The sequence below is a fragment of the Myripristis murdjan genome, chromosome 15, assembly GCF_902150065.1.
Source record: "Myripristis murdjan chromosome 15, fMyrMur1.1, whole genome shotgun sequence".
NCBI lineage: Eukaryota > Metazoa > Chordata > Actinopteri > Holocentriformes > Holocentridae > Myripristis > Myripristis murdjan.
The window spans coordinates 16,521,413-16,548,249 of NC_043994.1; the positions used below are offsets into that span (position 1 = coordinate 16,521,413).

Consider the following 26,837-nt stretch of genomic DNA (forward strand, 5'->3'; position numbering starts at 1 on the left):
ACCTGCATATATGAATAAACCAGTTCAAAGAGCATTTCTGTCCACCTGTGGTGTCCCACATAAGAATAGAATGTCATTCCACAGTGACTGAGCATTGCTTACTTCTGTTACTGTGGTAGAAATTATTATGACCTTGGCCCGTGATTAGTCAAAAGAAACCCGTAACACGTGTAAATCTGAGAGCAAGAATGGGAGTAAAATGTTGGATGCTGGCTGTAATACAGGGCATTTTAAAGCAAGGTTCTCATAATCGGACTACAGCCGTAACCAGGTTATTCTAACAAAATTATGACGTTAACATGCGTCAATCCAAAATCAGTTTACTTCAGTAACTGGGTTAAATATGGAATTTTCCATGAATATGAACATAGCCACTGAGTATCAGCATTCTGTTGAGTCCCAGTCTAAACTGATCAGGACAACTGATCACTACTCATGGTTTGTTAATAGTACTCATGACCCTCATCTGCATAAACATGGGGGTTGTTCCTCTGCTTAGCATACAGTGTTGTTGTTTTCAGTTCAGAATATTAAATATTAAAAATTAGAATATTCAGTATTCTGCACTGAAAACAGGTGAAGTTGAATTGCCTCTGTTGGGAAAAACATGCACAACAGGATGGCCCGTTCATTCTACACCTGTGATCAGGGCTGTTTAATTAGTCTGTGATCCAGCCTGCTGTTTGGAACCCTCAAGCTTTTTGTGCAGATATATTCCTTCACAAAGAAACTGTGAAATCACACAAATCACTTGGTTTGAAGTTTAATTTTCTTACCTCAAATTTTGTTGTTTTCAGTGTCAAAATACAGCTGTTCCAATTGTTTGTGGTATTGTAGACTAATATAACACGATCAAACCCAATCTGAATAGGAAATCAGAATCTATGGGTGCCTAAAAGCAACACTTCAAGTAAGTGGAACATTTTAAGTCTTCAGATATATAAAGTGACATTCTGAGTTAAACAAGCTGCAATGTTGCTAATATCATTCATAGTTCAAAAATGTTGCCCAAACAAATAAGCCTCATGTACTTAAAAAACAAACAAACAAACAAACATTCAGCCATTGAAGCTCCAGTGCTGAAGTATCCTTTTCTTTTCCAGAATTGATGACAGAAATAGCCTGTGCGTGAACCATTGGTTCCTTCCCGTGTCTCATTTCCCCACATCTGCATCCACTTCGCAGTCACAAAACTTAAGTCCTGCTGGAAACCACCTCTTTAAACCTAGCTAATGCTAGCTACCTACTAAGGCCCAGATACATTGCTTATGTCTAGCAATTTGCTGATGGACCAGTTTCATTGGCATTACATCCATTTCATCTTGCTTTGCAGCATGGCTTACAGATAAATTAGAAATACGCAACCAGCATTTAGATCTCCTGTCCCAGTTTTGTAAACACATTTTCATGAACACAACAGGCCACAGCATAGACTTTCTCTGGAGGATTTGAAGATTGTGGAAGAGAGAGACTGCCTTGAGATAGTACACCAACCCTGTTATTCCTTCATGAACGGTCAAAGACTAATTTTAGTCACAGTAATAAGATCACTAATTTTCTTTTATTTTGAAACATATGTTTAATGCAGTGTGTGACCTTTTTATATTAATTAAATTTCTTATTACAGTCAGAGGCTGACTGTTCATGAACATGAGTGTACACATGCTGACCGTGGAAAAGATTGTGCTAAAGTAAAATTCAGTTTTTTCACTTTAACAGAACTGAGATTTCAGTACTATAAAATATTTAGCTGGTAAGAGCCATATTACGTTTGTATTCCGTAACTTCATCCATTTCTGCATACCGTGACCTGAAAACGTATGCATTTTTCCTGATGCATCATGATATTGTTGCATTTTTCCATTAGAATATGATTTAAGGTTGTTGAGCTCCTTTTCAGTGGTTAGAACGGAAAGGGCCCTCGGAGATGATAATGAAGGCTATTTCTACAAATAACAGTAATTACATGTCACTGCTATTGAAAAGTGACAAAGTAGACAATGTTGCTTTTATTGAATTCATTATGTTGACAGGCACTTCATCCTTTCATTTATCTCCTATTCATTACAGCCATGAGTGAACGTGTGTAAACTGACAACTACACTTAATGTTGCTGCTCTCGGTTGGCCTTAGATAAAGTTGTAACCTGTATAGCTTGCGTTTTAATGGCTGTCCATGCATATGCCTGACCTCAGATAGAAGTACGCCCCTACTGTGGTTAGTCTTGTATCATTGTTAGAAGTGGTTCCACCACACAGAGATCAAAAGTCCCCCTTCACATCCTGTGTCATTTCTAGCTGGGAAGTATTAATCTCATACCGAGCTCCAGACACCTCTTATCGGGCTGGCAGGTTGACATGTAAGGGGATATTTCGTCTTGATTCCTACAATGAATGCAGCACACAGGCTATCACATGGCCCACACTGCATATGGAAGAGGAGAAATCACACCTTTCTTTCTGTGACTCCCATTTTCATTTGTGCTCTCTCTACTCACTCTTTTCAGTGTCTCTTTTCTCTCTCCTGGAAATTATCACCAGCCATGTCAGGAGCCCTGTCGGATGGAGGGGGAGAAATGTGTCACGCTGCCTTTTAAGTTTCTGATTGTCTAAATGACACAGAATCTCATCATACAGCTGTCTCCCTTTCTGACACTACAATAACCCATAATTCTCTCTGTCACTCACTGTCTCAAGGTTAGTATTTTATATCTTGAACAGAGGGCGAGGGCATTTACATTTTGGAGGATGGAATAAAAAGGGGGTTCAGGAAACGCAAAGGGGTTGAGTGTGCATTTTTTTTTTCTTTTTTCTTTTTTTGATGCGTGTCACTTTGTATTTCACCCCTTTTCCCTATTTCCTGAAGAATCCTTTTAGCGAGATTGATAAATAAGCTTGAAATGGGATCTGTGCTTTTCTTATTGAATCAAAGGCTTACAGATAAGAAGAGTAGGGCATTAACTAGGAATGCTTGCTGGTGGAAAGTGTTTTCCGTGAAAATAGATTAAAACATTTTCATACATAATCTAAGATGTGGGTCTCAGGTTTGATTCGGTAGCAGTATTTTGTGAGTTCAATCTAAAAAAAAAAACAAACAAAAAACAAACAAAAAATTGAATGTTGTCTTTGGTTGGGTTATAGTGCCACTTTACCTAAATTACCTTTGCCCAGTGCCTAAATTACTTTACAAATGACTATGTGCACCTTGTTCCAGCTGTCATTAATCAGTTTAGATCACCGAAATAATATTCCTTGATACCACACTTTAGAAATTGTATGTAATCCGTCCCCCTTGACAAAGTGTGCTCTGTGAAAATGGTCCATTATCTTGCCACTTTTTACTCCATCATCTGTGATATTCTTATATGGTCTCTGGGTTAAACAGTATGTCTTCCCATCCCTCCTACCTCATCCCTCCAGTAAAGTGTTCTTCAAAGGTATATATTTCATTGCAAGCTGACAGCCTTGACACCATAATTGACCTGAAAGCTTCCATCTTACTCTTTTGAAATTCTCCGTTGTAATGTGTGTCAACTAGATAAAATGATTCCCGTCTCCACCTTTCTCTGGATTTCCATTTGCAAAGACGACTGACTGACTGACTGACTGACTGGCGTAAGCTCCATTATCATTCTGTTTGAATGGCTGTGATCAGGGGAAAGATGTACGGATGCGAACGGGTGCCATTGTTTGAAAAAGGTTCTCACACTTAAGTCCTACACATTAGTCAGGCATGCGGTGCTTCTGGCTGGGTCAAATACTTTGTGATACACTTGGGATTTGATTTCCTTTTTTTTTTTTTTTTTTTTAATGCACAGAGATACATTATCTTCCTTACAATGGCTCTGTCTCTGTCTGACAAATTTCATAACTTTTCTGTCAGTGTGTCATGGTTTCATGGTGGGAAAATTGGCTTTTGGATACCATTACCTTTGCTAATGACGTCCATAATGTTCATATTACTAAACTTGAGATTACTGACAGTGTGACTGTCATGTGGATTTTAACCTTTAGAGTGGATGTTGTTTTAATGCACTAGTGACTCACACATTTTGACTTAACTGGTGTGTACCATATATGCATGAGCAGACTAGAAGCATACATAACAGTGTAAACTTTTTTTTTTTTTTTTTTTTTTTGCATTATGTGCATGCATATTTAGTATTTTAAACATGGTTATTATAAGCAGTGCATTGCTTCAGTGGTCATTTATGTACTATATCATATGTTCTGCCCAACCACAAATGCCTGATTTTATTTTCTGTTGTCAAGTTCCATAAAAAAATGTTTGTCTCCTAGGATCCATGATTATTATAGTTTATCCACCATATTTGGCATATCACTTGACTTCACAGTGAAATAGAAAGTTACTGGGAGCAGCATGAAACAGTCACACCTACATGAGTCTTTCCCGAAAGAAACATGCTCTTAATTTTCTGGTTGTTTTTTCTCTTAAAATTTCTTCATTGCTTGTGTGGCTATAAAAAGACATGTCCTGTTTTTATATGCCGTGCCACATCTCTAGGTTTCACGCTTGGTCCGTGAACCCAAGACATATTTTCTGCTTTTTCCTGGCTAATTGGGAGATGGCTAGGATTGTCTCTATCTAGAGCTAAATGCTCCCAAATGTGTCAATGTGTTGCTATGCTGCCGTTAGACTGCGTGTCTTCCTGTCAGTTCGAGGCATGCTTTTTTCAGAGTGGTTTGCTATTAGATTAATTAATGCTCTATTGACTAACTGTGATAGGGTTGTGTGATCTCCTCTCACCTTTGGAGACACTCTTACTCTTGCTTTTTCAATCAAAGTAATGATAAAAAAAGCCTTTTTTTTATTTAAAAAAAAAAAAGTGCACACGTGCAAAGTGAGATAACACTTCTTACTTGGAACTTCAGTATTCAGACATTTTGACTGAAAAGGTCTTTTGTGAGTAACTTTCTTAGATAAGAGCAATGCACTATGTCTTGAGCAAATATGAGCCATGTGTTTATTTTGCCATTGTTCAACCTCACAAAGTAGAGGGAGGGCTTGTATGCCTGATTGAAAAGGGTTCAGGGGAAGCGGCACTTTTCAGGGGTAAAGCTGGGAGGCTAAAACAAGCTTTAAAGAGAGTCCAGTCCCACTCAAGTTCACTGGTAAGCCTGTTGGACATCCGGCTTTGTTCCTCTTTATAGGCTACTTATCAGTGGCCTGATGCGGTTGTCCCCTTGCATGTTCCTCTTGTACCTCAGCTGGGCCAATTCCGATGGCCTAAGTGCTCAAATTGAGCCATTTTGTCTCACTTTGAAACAAACTAGGACCTATTATGCGTATTTTTTTTTCCTTTTGTACCCCTCCTCTTTGCCTCCCTTCCATGTTGGCCTTAGTCTATGTAGTTTGTCACTCCCCCCTGCCTCTCTCCGGTCTCAAGTTCGAAGCGCTAGCCTTGTGAGGGGTCAGTGTTTCCACTCCAGCAGTGTCAACTCCAATCTGGGGCGATTTGGTGTGAAATGTGTGCCATGGTGTGGGGGCTTGCAGGTCAAAGCCCCAGTAATTGATGTTGCTTATTCATCTGCTTTTCCTTGTCTCCTCTCTCCACAGCACAGCGGCCGTTTTTGTTTGTCTAAATTGTTTGAAGATTTACTGTAGGTCTTAGGGCCCTGAGAAGCATCCCCCTGCTGCACTGTCTCTGTGTTCCTACGTCGCAGGGGGCTCAGCACAGGGGACACACAATGGTGCCCACACAAAAGGGGCTTTCCCCAACACAAGGCCTGGAGGACATTGCATAGCGTGATACTGGGCACTGGGGGACACACAATGGCGGAAACACAAAAGAGGCTTCTCTTAAGACAGGACTCAGAGGACATCTCCTAGCATGACAAGCAGGCCAGCTCTCACTATAATTAGCCATGGAGCCAGCCTGACCAATGGTGCCTTATGAGATCAGTGAGCTATCAGTAAACACTATTCAAATACCAAAAGGGGGGGAGGAAAGTATTCGTCCAAGGCTTGGTCGTGCGATGCAGAAAACCAGAGGAAAATCATCCACTGAAACTCGAAGGTTTGGCTCTGCATAGATAAGACAGAACCAGCATCATTCCCTCTCCTTTGAGCTCTCTGGCTCTGCTGATCTTTCTTCCGCTCTGCTCTTCTGAGTAACGGTACCTGCTAGTTCAAGCACAGGATGAAGTGCTGGATCTGTTTAAGCACAAAGAGGGCCGTAATGATGGAGCCACATTTAATCTGGCCCTCTGACATGTCAGGCGGCTGCATGGGTGGTATGTCCTCCAGGGCCTTTGAAGAGGGGCGATTTAGAGGAGAGATTTGGATCATTACACAATAAAGAACACTTCATAAGTACTGAAGTGAGTTGGGGAAATGACGGTTAATGATGTTGACAGCAATTCACCTCTGTTGAATTACAGAAAGATTTGACTCGACTTGCCTTCTTTAATGAGCCTCACTCTGTAAAGGTAATGGGCCAGCGGTAAGACACCGAGAGAGGCGGAGGGAGGAAGACCGTGGGGAAAAAGTGAAAGAGGGAGGGATAGAGATTCATTCTTTTTCTTTCCTTTTTTTTCAGTCAAGGAGCTGCACTGTTGCCCGTGGTTAACGCCAGGCAGATAGGCTATCACATACCTCCCTTTAAGCTGTCATGTCTGTCATGGAAACTACAGAGACAGAAAGGCCATCTTCAGTGGAGGGAGACTGCCAGGGCACGTAGCCTCTCTAATCTCTTGTGTTTGAGAGTGATCTTCAAAGCATATGGCTCAACAGACCTCACCACATAGCTTTAAGATGCCTATGAAGCAATGTACACTCTGTATGGACCACTTAGAAAGTGTGTACCTTTGTTATGCATCTGCTGTAGTTTGATAAATAACATTTACTTCACACCGAAGTTTCAGTAGTTTGGTCTCCTGATAAACCAAGTGTCCATCATTTATTATCCTATACTACTAAGACCCTCTGTTGTATTTTCCTCACTTTACTTTGATTGAATAAGCCTATTTATACAGTTCCAGTAGAGGGACAGTGATCCCAGCCTACAGCCTGTTTGCCATTTCTAATCATGCGTGTTTATGTGCAAGCTTGTGACAAAAAGCTTAACTGACAGAGCGACAGTTGATTTACAGTTCTATTTTTTTTCCACATCACGACTGTTTTGCCATCAAAGAAACATATCTGTCTGTGACTTTGAGTGTCTCACGCTGAATGATAAATATGTAAGTCCAAACTGGGATTCAGTGCCAATTATGCATTGACAGAGATGTCACTGAGAATGTAACATTTAAATTAAAATGATGGCATTCAATTTCAAGCTGCCTTGTGCAGTGACATGTTCTATTATCTCCTTGCGTGGTGTAAAACAAGACAAAAACAACAACGATGAAAGAAATAACTATCCCAAAGGTCAAATCAATAACTTTCTTGTTTCTCTTTTTTTCCCTTTGCATGCGTACCTACATGTCAATCACCAAACCTATTAATAGGGTTGTTATAGTCAAAGCATTCTCCTGGCATTCATTGTTGGCAAGAAAAACCTCAATATACTCGTTACCTAACAAGCTCTTTGAGTCAAACTTGCCTTCCAGCTTCTAGTAAATGCCTTGTGTACAATAAAAAATGTATACAAAATGTGTACAATGCTCTATAGTGATTCTAGGTTACTGTCTTTTTTTTTTTTTTTTTTTTTGCTTTTACATTAGTGGTATAATTGTATTTTGTGGTAAATGGGAAGGCAGCAAGCTCCATATTCACATGGAAAAGAAATAGGAGGTTTGATACTTTAATTGGTATGAATAGTTGTCTAATTAACACATTTCTGCCTTCTCTCCATGCTGAGATTATGTAATTATCATTTTGAAACATTGTGGAATGATATTGCTTTTTGTGTGTCATATATAAGACGCCTCTGTACCTGACACTTGCAAGCTACTTAATGATATGCTGGAAAGACAGCTAATTATATCATAGTAACGGCTTGATGAAAGCAGTAAGGCGGCCCGGAGAATGAATGATCGCACTGTCGGACTTGCGCTGATGCTCAAGTTTTATCTTCATCTCAAATTATTGGAATCCCATTTAGCAAGAAAATCGTAATTACAGATGTGTTTGTTTGTTATGCCATGGCAGTTCAGAGTTTGTTATTGTACAACAAATCTGAGGCACTCAATAGGGGCAAGAACGCATAAGGTTTAGTATGTACTTGCCCCTGATGAAGACATAAAATGGCTGAAACGTGTAGGCATGTTTTTAACTAAATAGCCATAAGATATTAGAGGCTTTTAAAATTCATTTCCCTTTTGAGTGCCTCACATTTCCTCTACAATTCTGAACTAGCAGGATCCCCGGACTGAAGAGCACCAGAGGGACAGTGTGCACTCCATGCATACTGTTTTTCAACTGAGTTCAAAGATTGTTTGTTTTCATTACCCACTTCTAGACCCATATTAAGTAATATACTGTATGTCTTAGCAATGATAATTTCAGCCGATGGAATTCCTTCCCAAGTCAATACTCCAAGTTTACAAGCAACCCCCCCTCAAGATTGGATATCCTAATTAAACAGTACACCTGTTCTATTTGTGGTATTTACGTCTGTAACATGTGTCATTACATGTTCCCCCTGCAGAGCACAGGTTTGTCAGAGGGAAGAGCCACCGGTTAGACCCCGTACTGGGCTTCCAGATTTTTACTCTGCTTCCACACAACTTCGAGGCTGACTGGTGCTGTCTAGTAATGGGATCCTACCAGCAAAGAGGCAGGAACACAGCTGACACATACATCCGCAGGACCCGGGGAGGGGGTAGATGGGTAATCTGACGGAGGGCACGGCTGAGCAGCAGCGGCAGCGGCGGCATCAACAGCAGCCGTAGAAGGCTTTCGAAACTTTTTAATTAGCACTAATTACCTTTGCAGGAAAATGTTGAGGCTTGAAAGGATTTGTGTCAGCAAGTGAGAGATCAAAGATTGTGGTGCTGTGCATTTTAATCTGAACACTGAGAGGGAATAGGGAGCTCTGTCTGTGAAAGAGAGAGGGAGGGAGGGAGGGGGGTAGGAGGAGGGAAAGAAGCATCCCAGGTGGTAGTGGAGCAGTCTACCTCTAGTAATCCTGTCTACCAATCACACCCCAGGTCCAGTCACATTAGAAGATTTCCCACTAATATGGAGAAATTAACTTTTGCTTTTACATTTGTGCATTGAATCATTTACTCCCTCACTTTGTTCATTTACTGTTTTATCTGGGTGTGTGTGTGTATGTGTGTGTGCCTTGCGTGTGTGCATATCAGACTGACAGGCAATACATAGAGGTGGTTTTTAATGCATGCCTGGACATCACTGTGGCAGGGTCATCCATCAGACTTCAAGACAACATCGATCATTTGCCATGAAGAGGGCGCGGGGTAGTGATTATTTGCTATTAGGTGGATGCTGAGGCATACAAATGGCTGGCAGTTGACAGTTGAACTCACTCAAACGTAATGCTGGATGGCTCCCCCTCTCAGGAAAATGTTGACAAGCACTGAGCCTGAACACTGTAATGACAGAAACATGCTCAGGCGGTCGGAGCTCTGAGGGATTCTTCCTCATAGGATTCAGTGCATTTCATTTATGTAGATTGCAGCATCTATTGTTTAACGTTGAGCATGCTTATTGCAGTATACCAATGGAAATGCGCTCTGGCTGACTGACAACGTCAGTTGCCGATATCCGAGTGCTGCACTGCATGTGTGGTTTTATTATATACATTTAGATTGTGTGTGTGTGTACATGGGTGTGTGCATGCGTGTGTGCAACACAAGTGCCTGTGTGTGCTTGTTTGTGCCGCAATGATGAACGCACTGGCTGAGATGCCATCGGTGAATTGATTTTCAGCTCCAACTCACTGAGAGGGGAGGGTGTTTGTCATGTGGATAGACAACTAATCTTTCAATTCCAACATTCACAAGAAGCATGGCCATTCTGTGAGTCTGAGCACTCGCTATAAGGAGGAAATTTTCATGTAGGTGCTGAAGGAGCATGGTTCTACCACATACAATGTACACCTCCACTCTGTGATGTTGATTTATGTCACAGGATGTCTTTCAATACTGTGTAGAGCTATGCATGAAAAGCAACCATCATTCTTACCAGCAATGTAGCAAATGCCACTGCATATACAAAACGTTAAAACAGACATCCGCCTTTCTTCGGTTATTTCTCTGCCTCTGCTCTGTTCAGTCCCTGCCAAAAAGTCACCTCTCTTCTCATATTCTACCTCTCAATCAGGTCATTGTTGGAGCTCAGACTTTAGCCCAGGCCAGACCGGGGTCAAACCAGGATTATAAGGTCGGACCTGACAGGAGTGTCTGTCAGGTCCTTATCCCTGGGCCGAGGTTGATCCAGAGTCATTAATCAGACAGGGATTGGAGGTGCGAGGGGAGGCATGAGGCCAGGCTACACTGACCTCAGCACAGTGGCCTTGCTTGATGTGGTCTGGCCCTGGCTCTTTGTGTGTTGGGTGTGTGTGAGGGTGTGTGTTGAAGGGATCAGTCCCCGTCTGATTCACAGAGCTCTCAGCCACTCTGCCAGCACTAATGACATTGGGAGAGAATATTAACCTCGCACACTCAGCAGGGAGAGCAGGGATTTCCACGGGGTAGTCCATAACTCAAGTGCCACAGGAACCACAGTAGTCTTATCATGCAAACACCTAGAATCTAGCCTTGAATGTTACACACACAGCACAATGTAGGGCCTTTGTTTTCCCGCAGATTAATTTGCCCTTTTCATAAAATAAGCTCATACAAAATTAAATCACAAGCGGTGATATTTTACTTCTAAATCAGCTGAGAACTTTGCTAATTGCATTTCACTGATTTCCTCTTGCTTGCATTTGTTTATGTTCTCTAATTTTTTTTTTTTTTTTTTTTTTTTTTAATGATGTAACCCTATGCAAAGTTCAATCTGACATGCCACCTCCAATTGATGTCTTTGTAGCGAGTGATGCTTTTACACATGGTCTATCAGGAGCGAGCATAGCGTAATATTCAAAACAGATTAAGAGTGAACCCACATAAAGAAGAGATTTGCCGGCGGCCCTAAACGTACTCTAATGATTTGCATTGCCATTAATAGTAATTTGCAGCTGCCTGGGAGGAGACGTGTAATCCTCTTCCCATGTGTGAATTGACATGCATTCAGGGAGGGCTATGTGTGTCCTGGACGTGTGATCTTTAAATGACTGCCACCTGAGGCCTGGCGACATGGAGAGAGGAGTGCCACGCTGAGCCGTGACTGTCTACATGTGAGCGAGAAAGAGCGCGAGAAGGCTGGGGGGAGATAGAAACAGATAATGACAGTCTAATTCACCATCGCCGTCAGAGATACATGTATACAGACATGTATAGACTATAGCTGGAGGGAGCGATGCTGGAACAGGCCTGATCTTAACTGTGTGGAGGTGGTTGGTGGGATGTTGGGGGTTTAGGGGGGTTGCAGGGCACCAATTTGCTTTACAGATAATGCTATCTTATTTACCATGAGTTAATCCTGATAGTGTATATATGTGGTATTTTGGGGATTTTTTTTTATCTTTATTTGTGATTTTTAGTGTGGGTTAGAGTGACAAAATATAGCTACGTTGAAGGCCCATGACAGAGTTGCAGGATACAAACAGGGGTGTACCTTATCCACGATTTAGATTGTAATCTGCATCCGTTTTTCATTATTGTTGCAAGCCTGAATAGCTGCTATCATACTATACCTTTCACACTCGCCATCAGTTGATTAGAGAGTGGAAATGCCCATCACAATCATTCATATTTGACCATTTGAGACAAATAGACAGACATACAGGCTTTCCCTCCTCCCCTTCCTTACTCTTTGGCCAGCCCCCGTCCATTCACCTTTCTTATTAAGTTTATTAAAGCCAGTCCAGATACTTGGTTTCCCAGGCCCATTCCCTTCTCCCATTCATTACACAGCCTTATCCTGGCAGGCAATCTGAAGGGTGCTCTGGATAGTCCATTATGCACATATGAAGGCCATCACGGCCCCAGTATTGGCCAATTCATCAAACATTTATCTGTTGCCCTCTGAACAGGACGTCAATTTGCCTGTCACTCTGCAGCCCTGGCCTTCCTACTGGAATAAGAGTGCCTTGCTTCTCTGCACCACAGCATCGGCCCTCTGAGTGTGGACAACAGCCGCAAGGGCTCGGTCACTTCATTCTGTGTGTGTTTTTATATCTCTCTTTTTTTTTCTTTGATCACATCAGTAAAAGAGACTTTGGAACTCCCTTCGTCCGGCAGGGATGGCACCTTAATATTTGGATGTATTAGTGAGCGATGGGGTCCTGAGCTTGTTTCGCTGTGTTGCTCTCTAATGATACAGGCTAGTCAAGAACCATATGTGACCCATGCTTTTTCAGAGTTTCTAGAAATGATGCTGCGACTCGTTTAAGTGTAACAGTTTCACAAACAGTGGAAGTGAGAAGAGAGGCTGTGTAGTACATGCTGAAGAGGCAAGGCTGCCTTCCTCCATTTCTCATTTGTTGCCTGAGGATATCTGACGTGACACCGGCGCACACCATTGGCAGGAGTGACTGACATTTAAGCCAATAATGGTCGAGAGTTTTCTTCCCTCTCTTGTCAGCAGTGGTTTATCAATCACTATGTCTGCATTAGTATTAGTCTATCGATCCGGCAGTGTATGTCTGCTCTTCTCTGGGTCAGTGTCTCCTTCCCAGTGTCCTTGTCTGGTTTCCTGTGTCCTACCCTGCTTCCTGTGCTTAGTTTCTGAAATTTAGAATAGTGTTTATCAGGTAGTAAGAATGTGTATCACATGGTAGATATGATCTTAGCAGAGCAATGCTTGAAGTTTGAACATTTAAATGCACACGCACACACACGCACACACACTTTTTGCACACATGGCTGTATGATGTATGACGGTGAGCTAACACAGGCTAAGTGGTAGTCATAGCGTAAAGACAGCCCGGGTGAAGTATTAGCTCTGACAATGAGGCTGATCATAATTATCTTAACAAGGAGAGGATTCATCGCTTCACCTCGTTAAATCTCTCTCCCTCTCCCTCTCTCTCCCTCTCTCCACAGGCATATATATATATATATATATATACACACACCATCAAACATACATATTATGGTTTAGACAATAAAACACTGAGTGGAAATGTTGAAAAACACCAATGAAATTATACCAGATGATGTGTGAGTAAATTATTTCTTTGTTGCTTGTTTATACATGTCACTTGCTTACTGAAAACAGAGTTTGTGAGTGTAGTCAGAGGGTTATATAAATATAGGCAATCCACAGTTTTGAATGGATAAAGGAAACGTATACAACTTCATGGATTATGGCAGCATTACTAGTAAAACGTTTCAAGACAAAGAATGAAATATATTGCATGTTGTTTTAATATGCAAAAAATGTTATTTTTCTTATCATAATCATCCAAACATTTATGGATGGATGTACACAGTGCACATACAGGAAAAAAAGATATGCAGTAATTTCCATGCAAAATGTACAGATGTGTGCGGATCAGAAACAGCGCAAGTTAATCATATCTAGTTCTAGACCGTAAGAATGAGAAAAGTAGTCCAGCATAGTTTGTTGCATAATACAAAGAAACCAACAATTAAACAGTTTAGCAGACTGTGTTTAACAGTTCAAGTTTACTTTAAACTTGCATGCTTGTGTGTTGCCTGTGTGCACTGCCTGTGTTTTCCATCTGCCCAATATCTGCAGCTTTGGGACTCAAGTCAATTACACTCATTAGTTTTGTTAAAAGCAAGAGCTGCTCATTTTTTGGAGGTAAAGTACTTTTACTACACCGCTTAAACTTTGTTACTTTTCCAAGCCCCACATTAAAACAAGAAAGCTTATAAAAAGTAATGAAACTAACTATGGAAATCTGCAGAGAGAGCGCAGAAAGCTGGAGACTATTAGAAGTTCAATCCCTGCACTGTAGTTAATGCTGGATGGGACTCAGTGGCTCTCCCCTGGCTGTGAATTTAAGTGATTAAATCAGCCAGTGCACACAGCAGTGGTGACATGAAAACAACAATTAATAAGGCTCCCCCCTGTGCCATGCGGCTCCCTTTAACCGAGCAGCTAATAACATAACCCACAGGACTGCAGCCCATCACACACACACACGCACACACACAAACACACATACAAACACACACACACACACACACACACACACACGTGGCAATAGTTAGTTAACAGCTGCTATTTACAGCACTTGAAATAATGTTTCTGTTATATGGCACACACATGTGCCTCACTATACCATAATGTACACTGATTATCCTCACAGATTATTTGCATATATGAGTGAATTCCCTATCAAACACACCATAACCAATCTCGGAGCCCATTGGCCATCGTCTCCCAACGCTGGGAGCGACGGCCAACGCGGCTGCTCGCTTCTGTTTCTGTTACACAAGTCGAACACTTCTTCCAACAATACACAAACACTGACACTTTTTCTAGGTGTTTTAGGTCCAGACGTCATTTTAACCAATGCTTTCCACCGCTTTCACACACCTGCATAAAACCAGGTGTGTGTGTGTGTGTGTGTGTGTGTGTGTGTGTTTTAATGATCCCTGATACAGGGATGTCTGCTAGCTGCTTTTACTGTTGTCATGGGTACCGAAGTTTGCAGTAATGTTTGTGTCTTTAGAAATGAGGTACTCATTGGTAGTGCAATGATAAACACATGCTTTTCCATTTTTAAATCAAAGAAATTGTTAATTTCATCAATATATGTATATATATATATATATATATATATATATGTGTGTGTGTGTGTGTGTGTGTGTGTGTGTGTGTGTGAGAGAGAGAGACAGTAGCACTTTCACTCACTGAGTTTCTCGAACCCCATCCGTCTATGCATAGGTGGCGTCCAGAAAAGCACAACAGAGAGGAGAGAAGACCAGTTGCAGAGCAGAGAGGCAACAATATCAAGGTTATCACTTGGTGAAAAATAGAAAGACCAGAAGCTTTTTTCAGGCATTTGCCTAATTTGGCTGCTGACTGTCAGGTCAGTTGGGCTACATCAACATCTTACCTGCCTCAGGCGTTTGTTTCATACCCCACATTAAATTCTGGCCCTAACAAAGAAAGTAGTCAGTGTGACTCTCTCCTCATCTTCCACTTTATTTTCTCTATTCTCTCTTGATTTGTCCCCTTTTGTGTCCTGTTATGTCTTTTTTTCTGCAATGAATATGACTGTACCTCCTTCATTGCTTGCTACTTCTTGCTTTCCATTCACAGATTGTCATGATAAGGATGTTGTGTTTACATAACCTCCCCCTCACTTGGCACGTATTATGGTATTGACACTAGCCAGAGCTTGGGAGGAGTATTAGTTCACACTTGGGGTGCAGCTTGTTTAGACCTTGTTGCACCTTGATGTTGTCATGCAGCATTTGTGACATTGTTTACTGGAATTGTAGATAGCATAATGTCAAGGTTGTCTGTCTGCTTTTAAACCAACAAACATCTGTTTGTACTTTCCAAGTTGAAACCAGAAGTACTGTGAGTGAAGACGGAAAGAAAAGAGATACTGTGAGCAAGTATATTGAACAATTAAAAATATTGCCTTATCTATTATCATATCTATTTAACCCTCATCTAGTCAGGTAGATCTTGTAGTATATTTTTCTCTGCAACCTGTTGTGTGAACTGTGAGAACCAGTTTTCAAGAGGGATTCAGTCTCAGCCAGGTCCTGGCAGATTTAAATGTCAATGAAGTCACCCAGGACACTTTAACATGGCATGCTGACAGTGTGAAGGATTAGACAACACACACATTGCCTTTGTGCACCTTCCACGACTTGAACTTTGCAGGGCCCTAACATTACTCCTAACACCACCTTCCATCATTTTTATGCCTGTGTGTGAATGTGTGTTTATTCATGTGTGTGTGTGTGTGTGTGAGAGTGAGAGAGAGAAAGAGTGAGAGAGACAGAGGAAAAGCGCTGGTCTGACCTCTCACCTTTCTTTGCACTGCATCATAAAACAGCAGAAAGGCAGAATTCCTCCTTAAAAAAAAAAAAAAAAAAGAAGATGAAAAAAAAGTCCTTTGATGTTAAAATCTCGAACTAACCCCCATCACGGAACAGTTCCAAAAAGTTTCCCTTTCATTCCATCTGTGATTGCGAGTGTATTCCGGTTCCGCTGTGAAAATGATGGATGACAAGTTAAATTTGTGTCTGGGGAGTGAAGGTGAACTGTGACAGAGTGATTTGTCTTGGGAATGGAGGGTTAGGGTCAGGCGAAACTGGGCGCCTCAAGGCACAAGACATTGACAAATTCATCCTGCCCGCTGCATTTCTGAAGCCTTTTGTTTTGAATCCTGGCTACTCACAAGTGACCCCCATCCCTCATCCTGCCAGCCGCTGAAGGATGCCTCGCCATGCCAGGGGAGCTCAGCACCACTAATTCTTGTCATTCACTTCCCTGACAGGCCCAGACCCACACTCTCCCAGCGTATGAAAGAAGGAGGCTGAAATATTTATTTCTGCACAATAATGGCTGACCAGATTTAGAGCCATATCATTTTTCCTGTTGCCTTATCATTGCAGGTCACTGGCGGGCCTCAAAGTGTTCACTGGGCTGGAAGAGCTGGTCGTTGACAACAATCTGCTCGGAAATGACCTCCGGTTGCCCAGGTTACCCAACCTCCACACCCTGACACTCAATAAGAACCAAATATCCTTTCAAACAAAGCGCCCACTCCCTCTCTCTCTGCCGTCTCATTTTAGTTGGAAGCCTGCACACAGATTACACCCAGAGCTGTTAGAATTAACTCTTTGTTTTACATGTATGTTATTTCTGTCTTCATGTCTGCTGCTGTCTTGAAGAACCTTTTTTTTTTTTTTTTTTTTTTTTTTTGTAATGCCACGTCTTTGCAGCGAACATGTAAAATACGAGAGAAGTACTTGGAGTCATGGAGCTCCACCAGAGGACGAGTTTTTGAACCACAGGGACCTCTAGTGGAGTCAGACCTGAGAGTCAACATAATAAAGGTGTTTTCATGTTGATAGAGAACCAAAGTTGTTACATAAAAAACTACATCCTAACAACAAGCATAATCCAAAGGACAGCATATCCTGCTTTGAAATATCAGTCATTTTGATATATATAAGAAATCCATTGATTCAAGATTTTTTTCATTCAGTATCACATGTATTTTTTTTTTATTAATTTGCTTCATTTCATTAAAATAAAATGCATTAATCAGTGTTTTTTTTTTTTTTTTTTTATTAAACATGTAAAAATCATGCTTGCATTTTGACTAATGGATTACACTTGCTCAGCGTGTCCTACTTACCACCAAAAACAAACCTGATAAACCAGAACTCTACACAGCCACCCTAAATTCAAGACATAGACACATTGCACAACTGTTCACGATCACTCAAAAATATGTGAACTTCCTCCCTTAGCTTCAGAACAGGTTTAGCAGTGTGTCCTGTTTTCCTCTGGTAGTGTAGATCCTAGAGGGTAATGATGCTCTCTCTCTAGCTCTCCCTCTCCCTCTGTCTCTCTCTCTCTCACTCATACACACATAGACTGTACACACATACACACACACACTCCTAGAGTCAACATTAAAACTGGGGCTCCTTGAAGTGTGCGTCTGGGACTCTGTGCTGAGTTTGGTTGTGAAGTGGTCGGCACATGCTAATAGGCCAATTATGTACATCCTGTCGTGGCACAGTGCCATTTTAAAGCTTGAGTACTGCATTAGTGCAGTTGTATTTTGACACTTTGGGGCTCAATTTTCCAAAGAAGTGAATGTATTAGTGATGAATGTGCCTGCTTAGAGGCTGTTTGTTTTTTCCACGTTTCGCAAAAGTTTTCCACGGCGCAGCTCTGGGAAGCACGGACTGTTTGAACCACAGGGCATCCATCATTTTGTCACTGTTCTGCACCCGGCCACCTAGGAAATGAAAGAGAACGAGAGAAAGAGAGAGAGAAAGAGAGAGAGGGGGGGGGGGGGAGGCAGAGCAACAGCCAAATTGTGTCACTACGATATGCCAAAGCCTTTACCTTAAATTGCCCCTCTGTCTGCCCACTCTCACAAAGGCAGTGACTGGCCCCTTTGAGTGCCTCAGTAAATTTGACAGTGACATGTTTTTGTGGAGGGAGGGGAGGTGGTAAATGCTAATGTAATTAACAGCACTGGGTCCTTGACATCCGCCCTTTGACACCTGACTGATATCGAGGCCCTGCTGGATCACTTGGCTGACGTGACCCCAGCGCTGGAGTACCTAAGTCTGCTGGGAAATGAGGCCTGCCCCAACCAGCTGGTCAGCCCGGATAAGGATGAGGACGACTACCAGAGATACAGGTCAGTAGTTAAGCTGGCAAACCGGGATGATGCCACACATTAACACAAAATAGTAATATTTCACTGTGTTTACAGTAATAGGTAATCCTCTAGGGTGTTCATCTGTTTGCAGACACAGCTTTGGTTGTGAGTAAATTCAGAGCAATAGCTTTTTTTTTTTTTTGTAAGTGATGGCTTTTTAGATGTTCTTTTTTCACATCCAGTCCCCTCCATTTCACAAGTAGATTGTGGATTCAACCACATCACTCTAAAAGCTTTGTCAACTGGCCCCTCTACACTCCAGTTTGCAAAATGGATTTCATGTGTGACTAGTCACCACCACAAATGAGTGTTTACTACCCTGCCTTACCAGAGCAGATGATGCATTAAACATCAAGCGAGGCCTCAAGCCATGCAATATGACCACCATTTGTCAGGGTCCTTTACATGAAATGCGATAAAAGGCGAAAAGCATACTCTCTTTTGTCTGTTTTAGCCCTAAGTGCTTGTTTCTGACTCTGTGTTGCCTATTAATCATTTACCACCCTTGCCTTTCTTGAACGGTCTTGACTTTCTCTCTCTTTCTTTCTTTCCCTCTCTCTCTCTCTCTCTCTCTCTCTCTCTCTCTCTCTCTCTCTCTCCCCCCACTCCCCCTCCCTCCCTTCTCCTCACATGCTTATCTTACTGGTGAGGAAAGCTGTTCTGTTTTGACTGACAACGTCTATGGCCCTGTAATGTAATATTCATAATGTGTCACATAGTAAAACATCAATTTGAGCGTGATGCAGATTTCATGTCTGACAAGGTTAGGCGCTGTGCAGGTCGTGACAGCACTGGCCTTGGGCAATAAATACCCAGCCCCATGCCTCAGGAGCTCTTGGTCTCTCAAGTGAAATACGTACACTGGTGTGATGCATCGATGCCCCAATTAGTCCAATGACATAGAAATATAGTATGCATACACACAGCGCTGGGAGGTTAAATGTTGGCCCTCTGTTAGCCGACTCTGCATGTCTTTAGTGGCCATTTGAGGTACTACAATAACAATCATCCACCATGGCTACTGATTATGCAGCATTGTGCTCCATTTCCTCATGCCCTGTCTGTCTGAGAAATACAGAAATATTGTGACAAGGGAGGTGGATTTGTCTCTGTAATGTATATAAGGCAAGACTGACCTGCTTAAAGCGCATTGTTATGTGACATGTTTACACCTTATCTAAGGAGAAGTTATCAGTGTGTCCTATCTCCTGTCGTGGGCTGATCAAAGACTTCCACGGGTGGACAGTTTTGCCTGAGGTGCCCCAACCACCAGCTGTACTTTGTGTTCACTCAACCTTTATGTTTAAATGCCATAAATGCAGCCGCATAATAATTACCTTAAAAATAGCACCCGTTGCTGCTCCTTGTCATAAATATTCATTTTAAGGAGTTTGTAGACTCAACATGGTGTCCAATACCAAGTGCAATAGCATGACGTTTTTTTTTCTTTAACACCTTTTAGCTTTTCAATTCAGTTTAGAAGTTACATGCACAACTCTTACCCTATTTATTAGATGACAACAATCACGTAACTATGTAAGGGAATCCCTACTAGGGATGTGAATATTTCACTTCACAATTAACAAGTTTTTGATTTGATTTCAGAATGATTTTTCTTCTTTTGGAACACCACAAGTTTGTAAACCGTGATTGGAGTCAATTATTTGATTCAGTACTTTTAGCCAAAATTAATTAACGTGTGTAATAATGCCAGACTATAGTTTTTCCTCTAAAATGTGAGAAGAACCAGACAGAGGGTTGTGAGTGACTTGATTCAAAATATTTCATACAGACTCAGGCCAAAGTCAGAGCAGTTCATTCTATTTATTTCATCTAGCAGATCGATGGTGTTGAACCGGCAGTATTTAAAAGCCACATCTTTGGTGTTTTTAAATAAAGTGTGTGACGTTTTTTTCCAGTTGTTTCCCCCCCCTCCCACTTCATCCCCAGCCCTCTCCTCTCCTCCCTCTGTGGCTGGGTGAATCATTAATATCCCTACTGGCTGACAGAGCGTTGTCATCTGCTCTGACCCTGTGATGGTAGGTTACCTATGGAGAATAACCTCTCTGCATGTCTCCCAAGGGCAACTTCACATTTCATCACAGAAATGCCCCCGCACATAATCCTTTACAGGGGGAGAGATGCATGAGGGGAATGGGGCCTCTTGGGTTTGAAAGCCTGAAGTATCATCGGAAAATAAGCCCTTTTTAGGGTTAAAAGCAGGTCATTTTACCCTGTAATAAAGTTTCTTTAAGGGTCATGTAATAAATGTATTGCTTTTGCTTCTCTTTGAAGGTATAGTAAAAAAAATTACCCCTTAGTTTTCTGTTGCTATAACATTTACAGTGTCCGTATTTTTTTTTTTTTTTTTTTTTTCTTATTGTGAGATATTTTCAGTTCCATGTCAGTGTAAACGTGATCCCCGCATCCCCTCCTTATAATCCCCAGGTGCTGAAAAATTGACACTGGTTTTGCCATCTCCGCTCATCACCATCGCCATCATCAATTTGTCATGGCTCTCTGTGTGTGCAGGTCTTGTCTGCGCCCATATCCACGTCCTTTCTCACCCTCCACTTAGGTGCTGCTTGTGCATCCTTTTTGGCTGCCAGCTCGGCCCTGACATACTGGTTCCTCTCCCCCTGCCTGCCTGTGAAAGGATCTGTTGTCATCTATGTATTCCAACCATTATCTCTTGACGTTTCTCTCCCTCCCAATGAAAGACAGAGTGTGTCTGAAAGCTCAGAGAGATATCTGTGATGCTGCCAGAATGACAGCTCTGGCAGACAAGTTGTATCTCCTTTCGTGCTATTTATATGTCGTCCTTATTCTTATCAGCTTTGAAGGTTATTACATACAAGGAGATATCATCGCCATTAAATTTGCATCACCATTAAATCTAAGTAAACGAGCCCCCTTTTTTAGGTCTTGTTGATGCGTGCATTTTACATATTAGAATTTGTGTCATTTTGATTAGTATGTCACACTTTACACAAGTAACTGCTTAGATTTTCTTTTTTTTTTTTTTCTTTGTAAGGAGGAAGCCTACAAGGACACCTTTCACAGCCACACATCTTAAAGCTGCATTTGTCTTTTCCCTCTAAGGTATTTTGTCCTTCACAAGCTGCCCCACCTGAAGTTTCTGGACACCAGGAAAGTGACGAAGACAGAAGTGATGGAGGCGACAGCAAGAGGGGCATTCATGAAAGTTGTGAAACCCAAGTCGGAAAATGTAAGTTAGGCTAAGCTTGTTTTTTTTTTTTTGTTTTTTTTTTTTTTAAATGCTGTTTAATGTAGTCCCCCTCCGAAGTCTACGGAACACGCTCATGGGCGGATTTGCCACATTCATCCCACTCTTCCCTTATTTTTTTTTTTTTCTCTTTTATCCCCCCTTTCTTCCTGTGCATGCTTGAGTGTCAGTCTCCCATTACCGAGGTCCTGGTACTGTGGCCCTTTGAAAAGAGGCCTCACCAAACCCTCTTTCCCCTCTCCCCTCTGTCTCTCTGTAACACTGCCGAAAGAGTGTGTGTGTTTGTGTGGCTATATGTGTCTGCGTCGATGTGTGTGACCACGGCCTGACCTCATTCCGTATGCATGAGCCTAGATCAAAGACGACGGGCGGCTGTCCAGTCGCAGTTGTGTTGCCAAGTGTGACATGGCTGGCGATCGGAGTGACAGCTCACGTACACGCCGGTCACAATCGCTTAATTATCCCTCGCACATGCACTTATTCCTCCCTCTCTTGTTTAGGGCCATACAGACTAATTAGAGTTTGGGAGGTTCATAGACGTACCCGGCTCAGCCCTTTTGCAGCCGTTATCCCTCCGTCTGCTGCCCCTCTGATAATGCAATATAAATGAACAGCTTTTGCTAAGATTTGATTTCATGTAATTGTAAGGTCATGAAATATTTACCGTTCGCATCAGCTAAGCTTTGTCGTTTCAAGGTCTCCAGGGCTCTGACAGCGAGTCTGGGAGGTAAAAATGGATCTAGAGTAGCAAGAACAAAGCCATCCAGTGACAAATCAGAAGCATGTGAGTCGGTGCAGGGTTTAAAAGTGCACGAGCAAAACAAAATATTTATTGTTTCAGACAATCAGTTAAGATAGTGTACTCTTTTAGTGTCAGTTCATGCTATGCTTTGTTCTTGATTCTTCACGCAAGTGGCAAGTGAGAAAGCAAAACATTGAAATAATTTAACCTCAGTCTGGCATGTTTGGTAGATTTAGAAAAGTGGAATGAAAACACTGTTCATCCACTTTATATAAAAAGAAGCCAAGGACCTTTACAATGCTTTTTGGCAGGGTAAAGTCACTTTATAAGATTTTATTTACATAGCTTGTCAGTGGAAGAGAAATGTTTGCCTTTGTCGCCACAGCCTTAGATGAAAGGAGAGATAATCACTGATTCTGGCTGACATGATGTGTTTGTGTTTTTTGTGTGTTTGTGTTTTTTGAACCTGCTGTATATGATTATTTATTCCCTATGCAAAGTAAAAGGTTAAGGCTTTGATGAAATTGCATCTTGCTGCCTTTACACACTGTATCTTTGTGCTTGAACATATTTTTTGAACTGTCCTACTCACTGTTCCTTATTAGCAGCGTTTGACTTGGTCTACACAATGCTGTGTTTTGAAGAGCAAAATTGTGACTGGACATATCCTGTGCCTGGGCCCTGGGATGTCACGGCAGCATTTCCATAAAATTTGTTTTGAGTTAGATGAGACATGATGGGTCAACTAAAACAGGCTTGGAGAGCCATGTGTACCTCCTGCCTCTAATTGGCTACATCATCAGAATGATTTTAGGCTGACCAATAGTGCGGGTCACCAGTTAACGACTGTCAGCAACAAACCGGGAAGTAGGGAGAAATGATGGCATAATTAGATATTTGTGTTTGCTTTTATGTCTGGTACAGCAGGGTGTTGCTCATAACAGTGGCTCGTGGTATCTGGCATTTGTTTCATTACAAAGGATGGTAATTAGCTGTCTCGCTGTCTCTCGCACTATAGTTTGAGTCTCAATTAGTGCTAGCATTGGAGGGGGAAAAAATAGCACCATGGAAGTGATTTAGTGCTTTATTTGTAAAGTTATTTGACTTTTTGAAGCCCATTTTGAAGTTCTCATCTCTGTAAAAGGGATTGTATTCTCTCCTGCCAAGATATTTAGCCATATTTATGTGACAGATTTCTTTCCTACTGTATACAGTGGATACATCAGAGTCAGAGTCAGGGTTGCAGCGATACATGCCTGTTCATGACAGAGTAAATCTGAAAAAGATCCCCTTCTCTATCAGATCATTCCCACAGCATGATGTATTGGAATAGTTAATGGGCTTGCTATGAAAGAGGCAACGTTGAACTTTCAAGACCCTCTCTTGAGTCATATCAGAGTGGAGTGTGACCACAGTTTAAACTCCTTTTCAATCATGCCATTATGGCATGGCACTGTGGGACGCCACATGGTTCTGATAAAGTAGTTATGGTCTTTAGTACAATATGAATAGCATAACTTTTCATACATTTCCAATATTTTCCATGTTGCATAAATCACATCCAGAGAGTCAAATGGCTGGTTGTTTTCAGGAAGAAAAAAAAAAAAAACAAAAAAAACATACATAGATACACTTTTAGAAGGCACACACGTGCACAAAGGTCTGCAAAGACATTTTCAAGTTCAGATTAGAGTCAAACTAGTTGAAAAAAACAATTCTGTGGGAGGCAAATGTTCATACATGTAGACAAGATGTCTCACTGAGGATAATTTTGTCACTTGTTTAATTGATTCTGTGTCTTTTCATGCACTAGTAGGCATGACACCATAAGTGGGTGACAATGAGCTGTCTCTGACTTGTCTGTATGTTTTGGTGTTTGCTTCAGACAGTTGAGGGAGGGGGGGGGTAATTTTCTTCTTTGGGCTTTTGTTGTATTGGATTTCTGAGTGGAAAGGACAAGTAGCAGCACAGAAACAGAGAGACGGACAAAGACAAGAGAGAGGGAAAAAATAATAATAAATACCTGAAGTAAACAAGAAAGCTCAGTCAGGATTATTGAAGCGTTCTCCTAAAACCGCAACACTAAGCAGAGTCAGAGTGGAAAAGCCTTGAGCTGTATTTTGGGAAATTGGGCGTGTTGGAATGCTATAATGTGATAATTCTCTTTGAGGACTTAGAGGTCATGGAATGAAATGGCGTTAAACCACGTAGAGCCATTTGGACTGCGTTGCGCTGCTTTTGGAAAATACATGTGGTACACTTTGGCTCGGCTCCTCTACCTTCCTCCACTCTGCCACGGAGCCCACATTATGTTGCCGAACCCCTAGGTTAAACTGACCATGTCTATCCAAACACTGTGACAGCACATTCTGTTTTCAGATCCCGAGCACCGCTAAAAAAAGGGCATAGCAAATTTAACTAGTAGAATAACATTTACCCCCCTTGCCACATGTTTAAGAGTGTTTCACAGCGAATGAAGTAACTGCATGGTCCCCCTCACTAAGCGCAGCTTGGTAGCTACGTCAGTGGGTATAACTGTTCCTTGGATGTCACTTAGATTTTGCCTGGACGAAGTATTTGACTTGATTTTCTAGCATGGACACAAGTTTTTCTCCCACATCCTTCTGTGTATAATGCAAAGCAGACTGCATTGCAGGGTGGCTCGAGCCAGCTCCGAGGTCCCATGAGTCTCTGCTCGCAGGGTAACGGTTCTTCAAGGGAATTGACAGTGACAGAGCCAGGAAAGTCCTCAAGTGGATCTTTTCAGTTCTGTTTTTTCCTCCCCAGACACTAACCTGTTTTACTCGGCAGCAGACAGCAGTTCATTTTAAGTTTGCACTGAAAGGAGCAGTCCAAATCTAAGATAGACTGCATGGTTTCAGACCCATGATTGTGCATTATGTGATCCATGGTTGTGGCTTTTTTAGCAGTGCAACTCTGGAAAAAAAGGGGAGGAATTTCCTATAGGTTGGTTGTTTTGCTTCCTTTTCAAATCTCTCAATTGTACCCTGTAAAGTATGTTGCCACGTTCATCTCTGTGCTTGAGAGTTATGAGTTCCCCGAAGCTCTCAAACATAACAAACAGCATGCAATATAGCGCTTTGTGAATGTGTCTTCAGTGGGTTTGCTGAATCATTTTACTGAACAAATGTGTCCTCAGAGAAAACTCAAAGAATATGGCTCTCAACAGGGGGAGGAAATATAACCCAACAGATTGCTGTAGAAGCAAGTTTATTGCCGCTCCTCTCTGTCTGCTGGATTCTGTATTTCAACCCGCTGTTATATATGTCCTGATATGTCTTCTCTCTTTCATGATATATTTCTGTGTCGGTATATATGGGTCAAGTAAGGACAGCATCACAGATTGAAGAGCAGTTGTGGGCAAAATGTAACCATAGTTGGCTGCTGTCTGTTTTATGTTAAGACAAGTACGCACACTGCCAGATTGTGATCTGCTTCCTTTCAAATGTGTCCTTTCCACCCACCTTACATAATGTCTGGCTATCAGTTAATTACATCACTCAAGACACTGCTGTTCTCTGTCTTTTAAAGATAACTTATTCTGTATGTAAAAACAGCTGTTTAAAGTTGTTTGGATGTGTTTAGTATCCCCGATAGTTGAAAGACGCTGTGTACCTTGTGCTTGATAAATCCAGAGAGGCGAATGTTCATTCTCTCAGGTATATGTGTGCATTTGTCAGTTTACATTTTATGCTGTTGTATGGCTTAACATGTGTATTTCTGATTTTTTTTTATTTTATTTTATTTTTTTTATTTATTTATTTTTGTTGTTGTTGTTGTTTTTTTTTTTGACAAGTGAGGTATCAGCCCGTCCAGTGTTTGGACCAGCACGACAGGCCCAGTCCTGAGTACTCTGGCAGCTGGAGCCGAGAGGTCATGCAGAGGTTATAAGCCAGGAAAACAACAGCAATTAGAGGGAGTGACTCACACTGTCCACATAAATCATCCAGACCCTGTACATCATAAACACACAGTAAAACTTTAAAGCACATTTAATTGTAAGTAATAGCGCCAAGATTGATTTACAGCCTCTTTCAAAGCCTGGAGACATGGGGTGCGTGACCCGAGTGTCACGTCACTCTCACAGCAGAAAATGATAGATGTATTATTCATTTTTGGCTAAACACGCAGTATAAAAACAAACATGTGTTTTTGTAAGGGCTTTTATTAGATGTTGGAGTGGCCTGGTTGCATTAACTGATTTTCCCCTCTCTGTGCTGGCATTCGGCGCAGCGCAGGAACGCCTCTGTGGTGAGGCATTTGTTGTCTCGACGTCTCTTGTGTTTAGTGGTGGAGTTTGAGTCCTGTCAGAAATCAGGCCAAAGCTGGTCAGCAATAATGAGATGTCTCCCTCTCCCTTTTTGATATAAAGTTTTCATAAATTTTGACAAAGCATGCGATCGCTTACACATGTTTTCATCGAATTTTGCTATTATCTGTAAAATTTAAGT

General features: G+C 41.7%; 1 protein-coding gene across 1 annotated transcript in view; it reads left to right on the plus strand.

Moving 5' to 3' along the window:
* Positions 1–26,837, plus strand: part of lrmda (leucine rich melanocyte differentiation associated) — a 202,906-nt gene that overhangs the window by 120,657 nt on the left and 55,412 nt on the right. Inside the window, exons 4-6 of the mRNA XM_030071326.1 lie at positions 16,584–16,710; positions 18,216–18,355; positions 21,479–21,605. Coding sequence (XP_029927186.1) covers positions 16,584–16,710; positions 18,216–18,355; positions 21,479–21,605 — 394 coding nt within the window. The remainder of the gene's footprint in view (positions 1–16,583; positions 16,711–18,215; positions 18,356–21,478; positions 21,606–26,837) is intronic.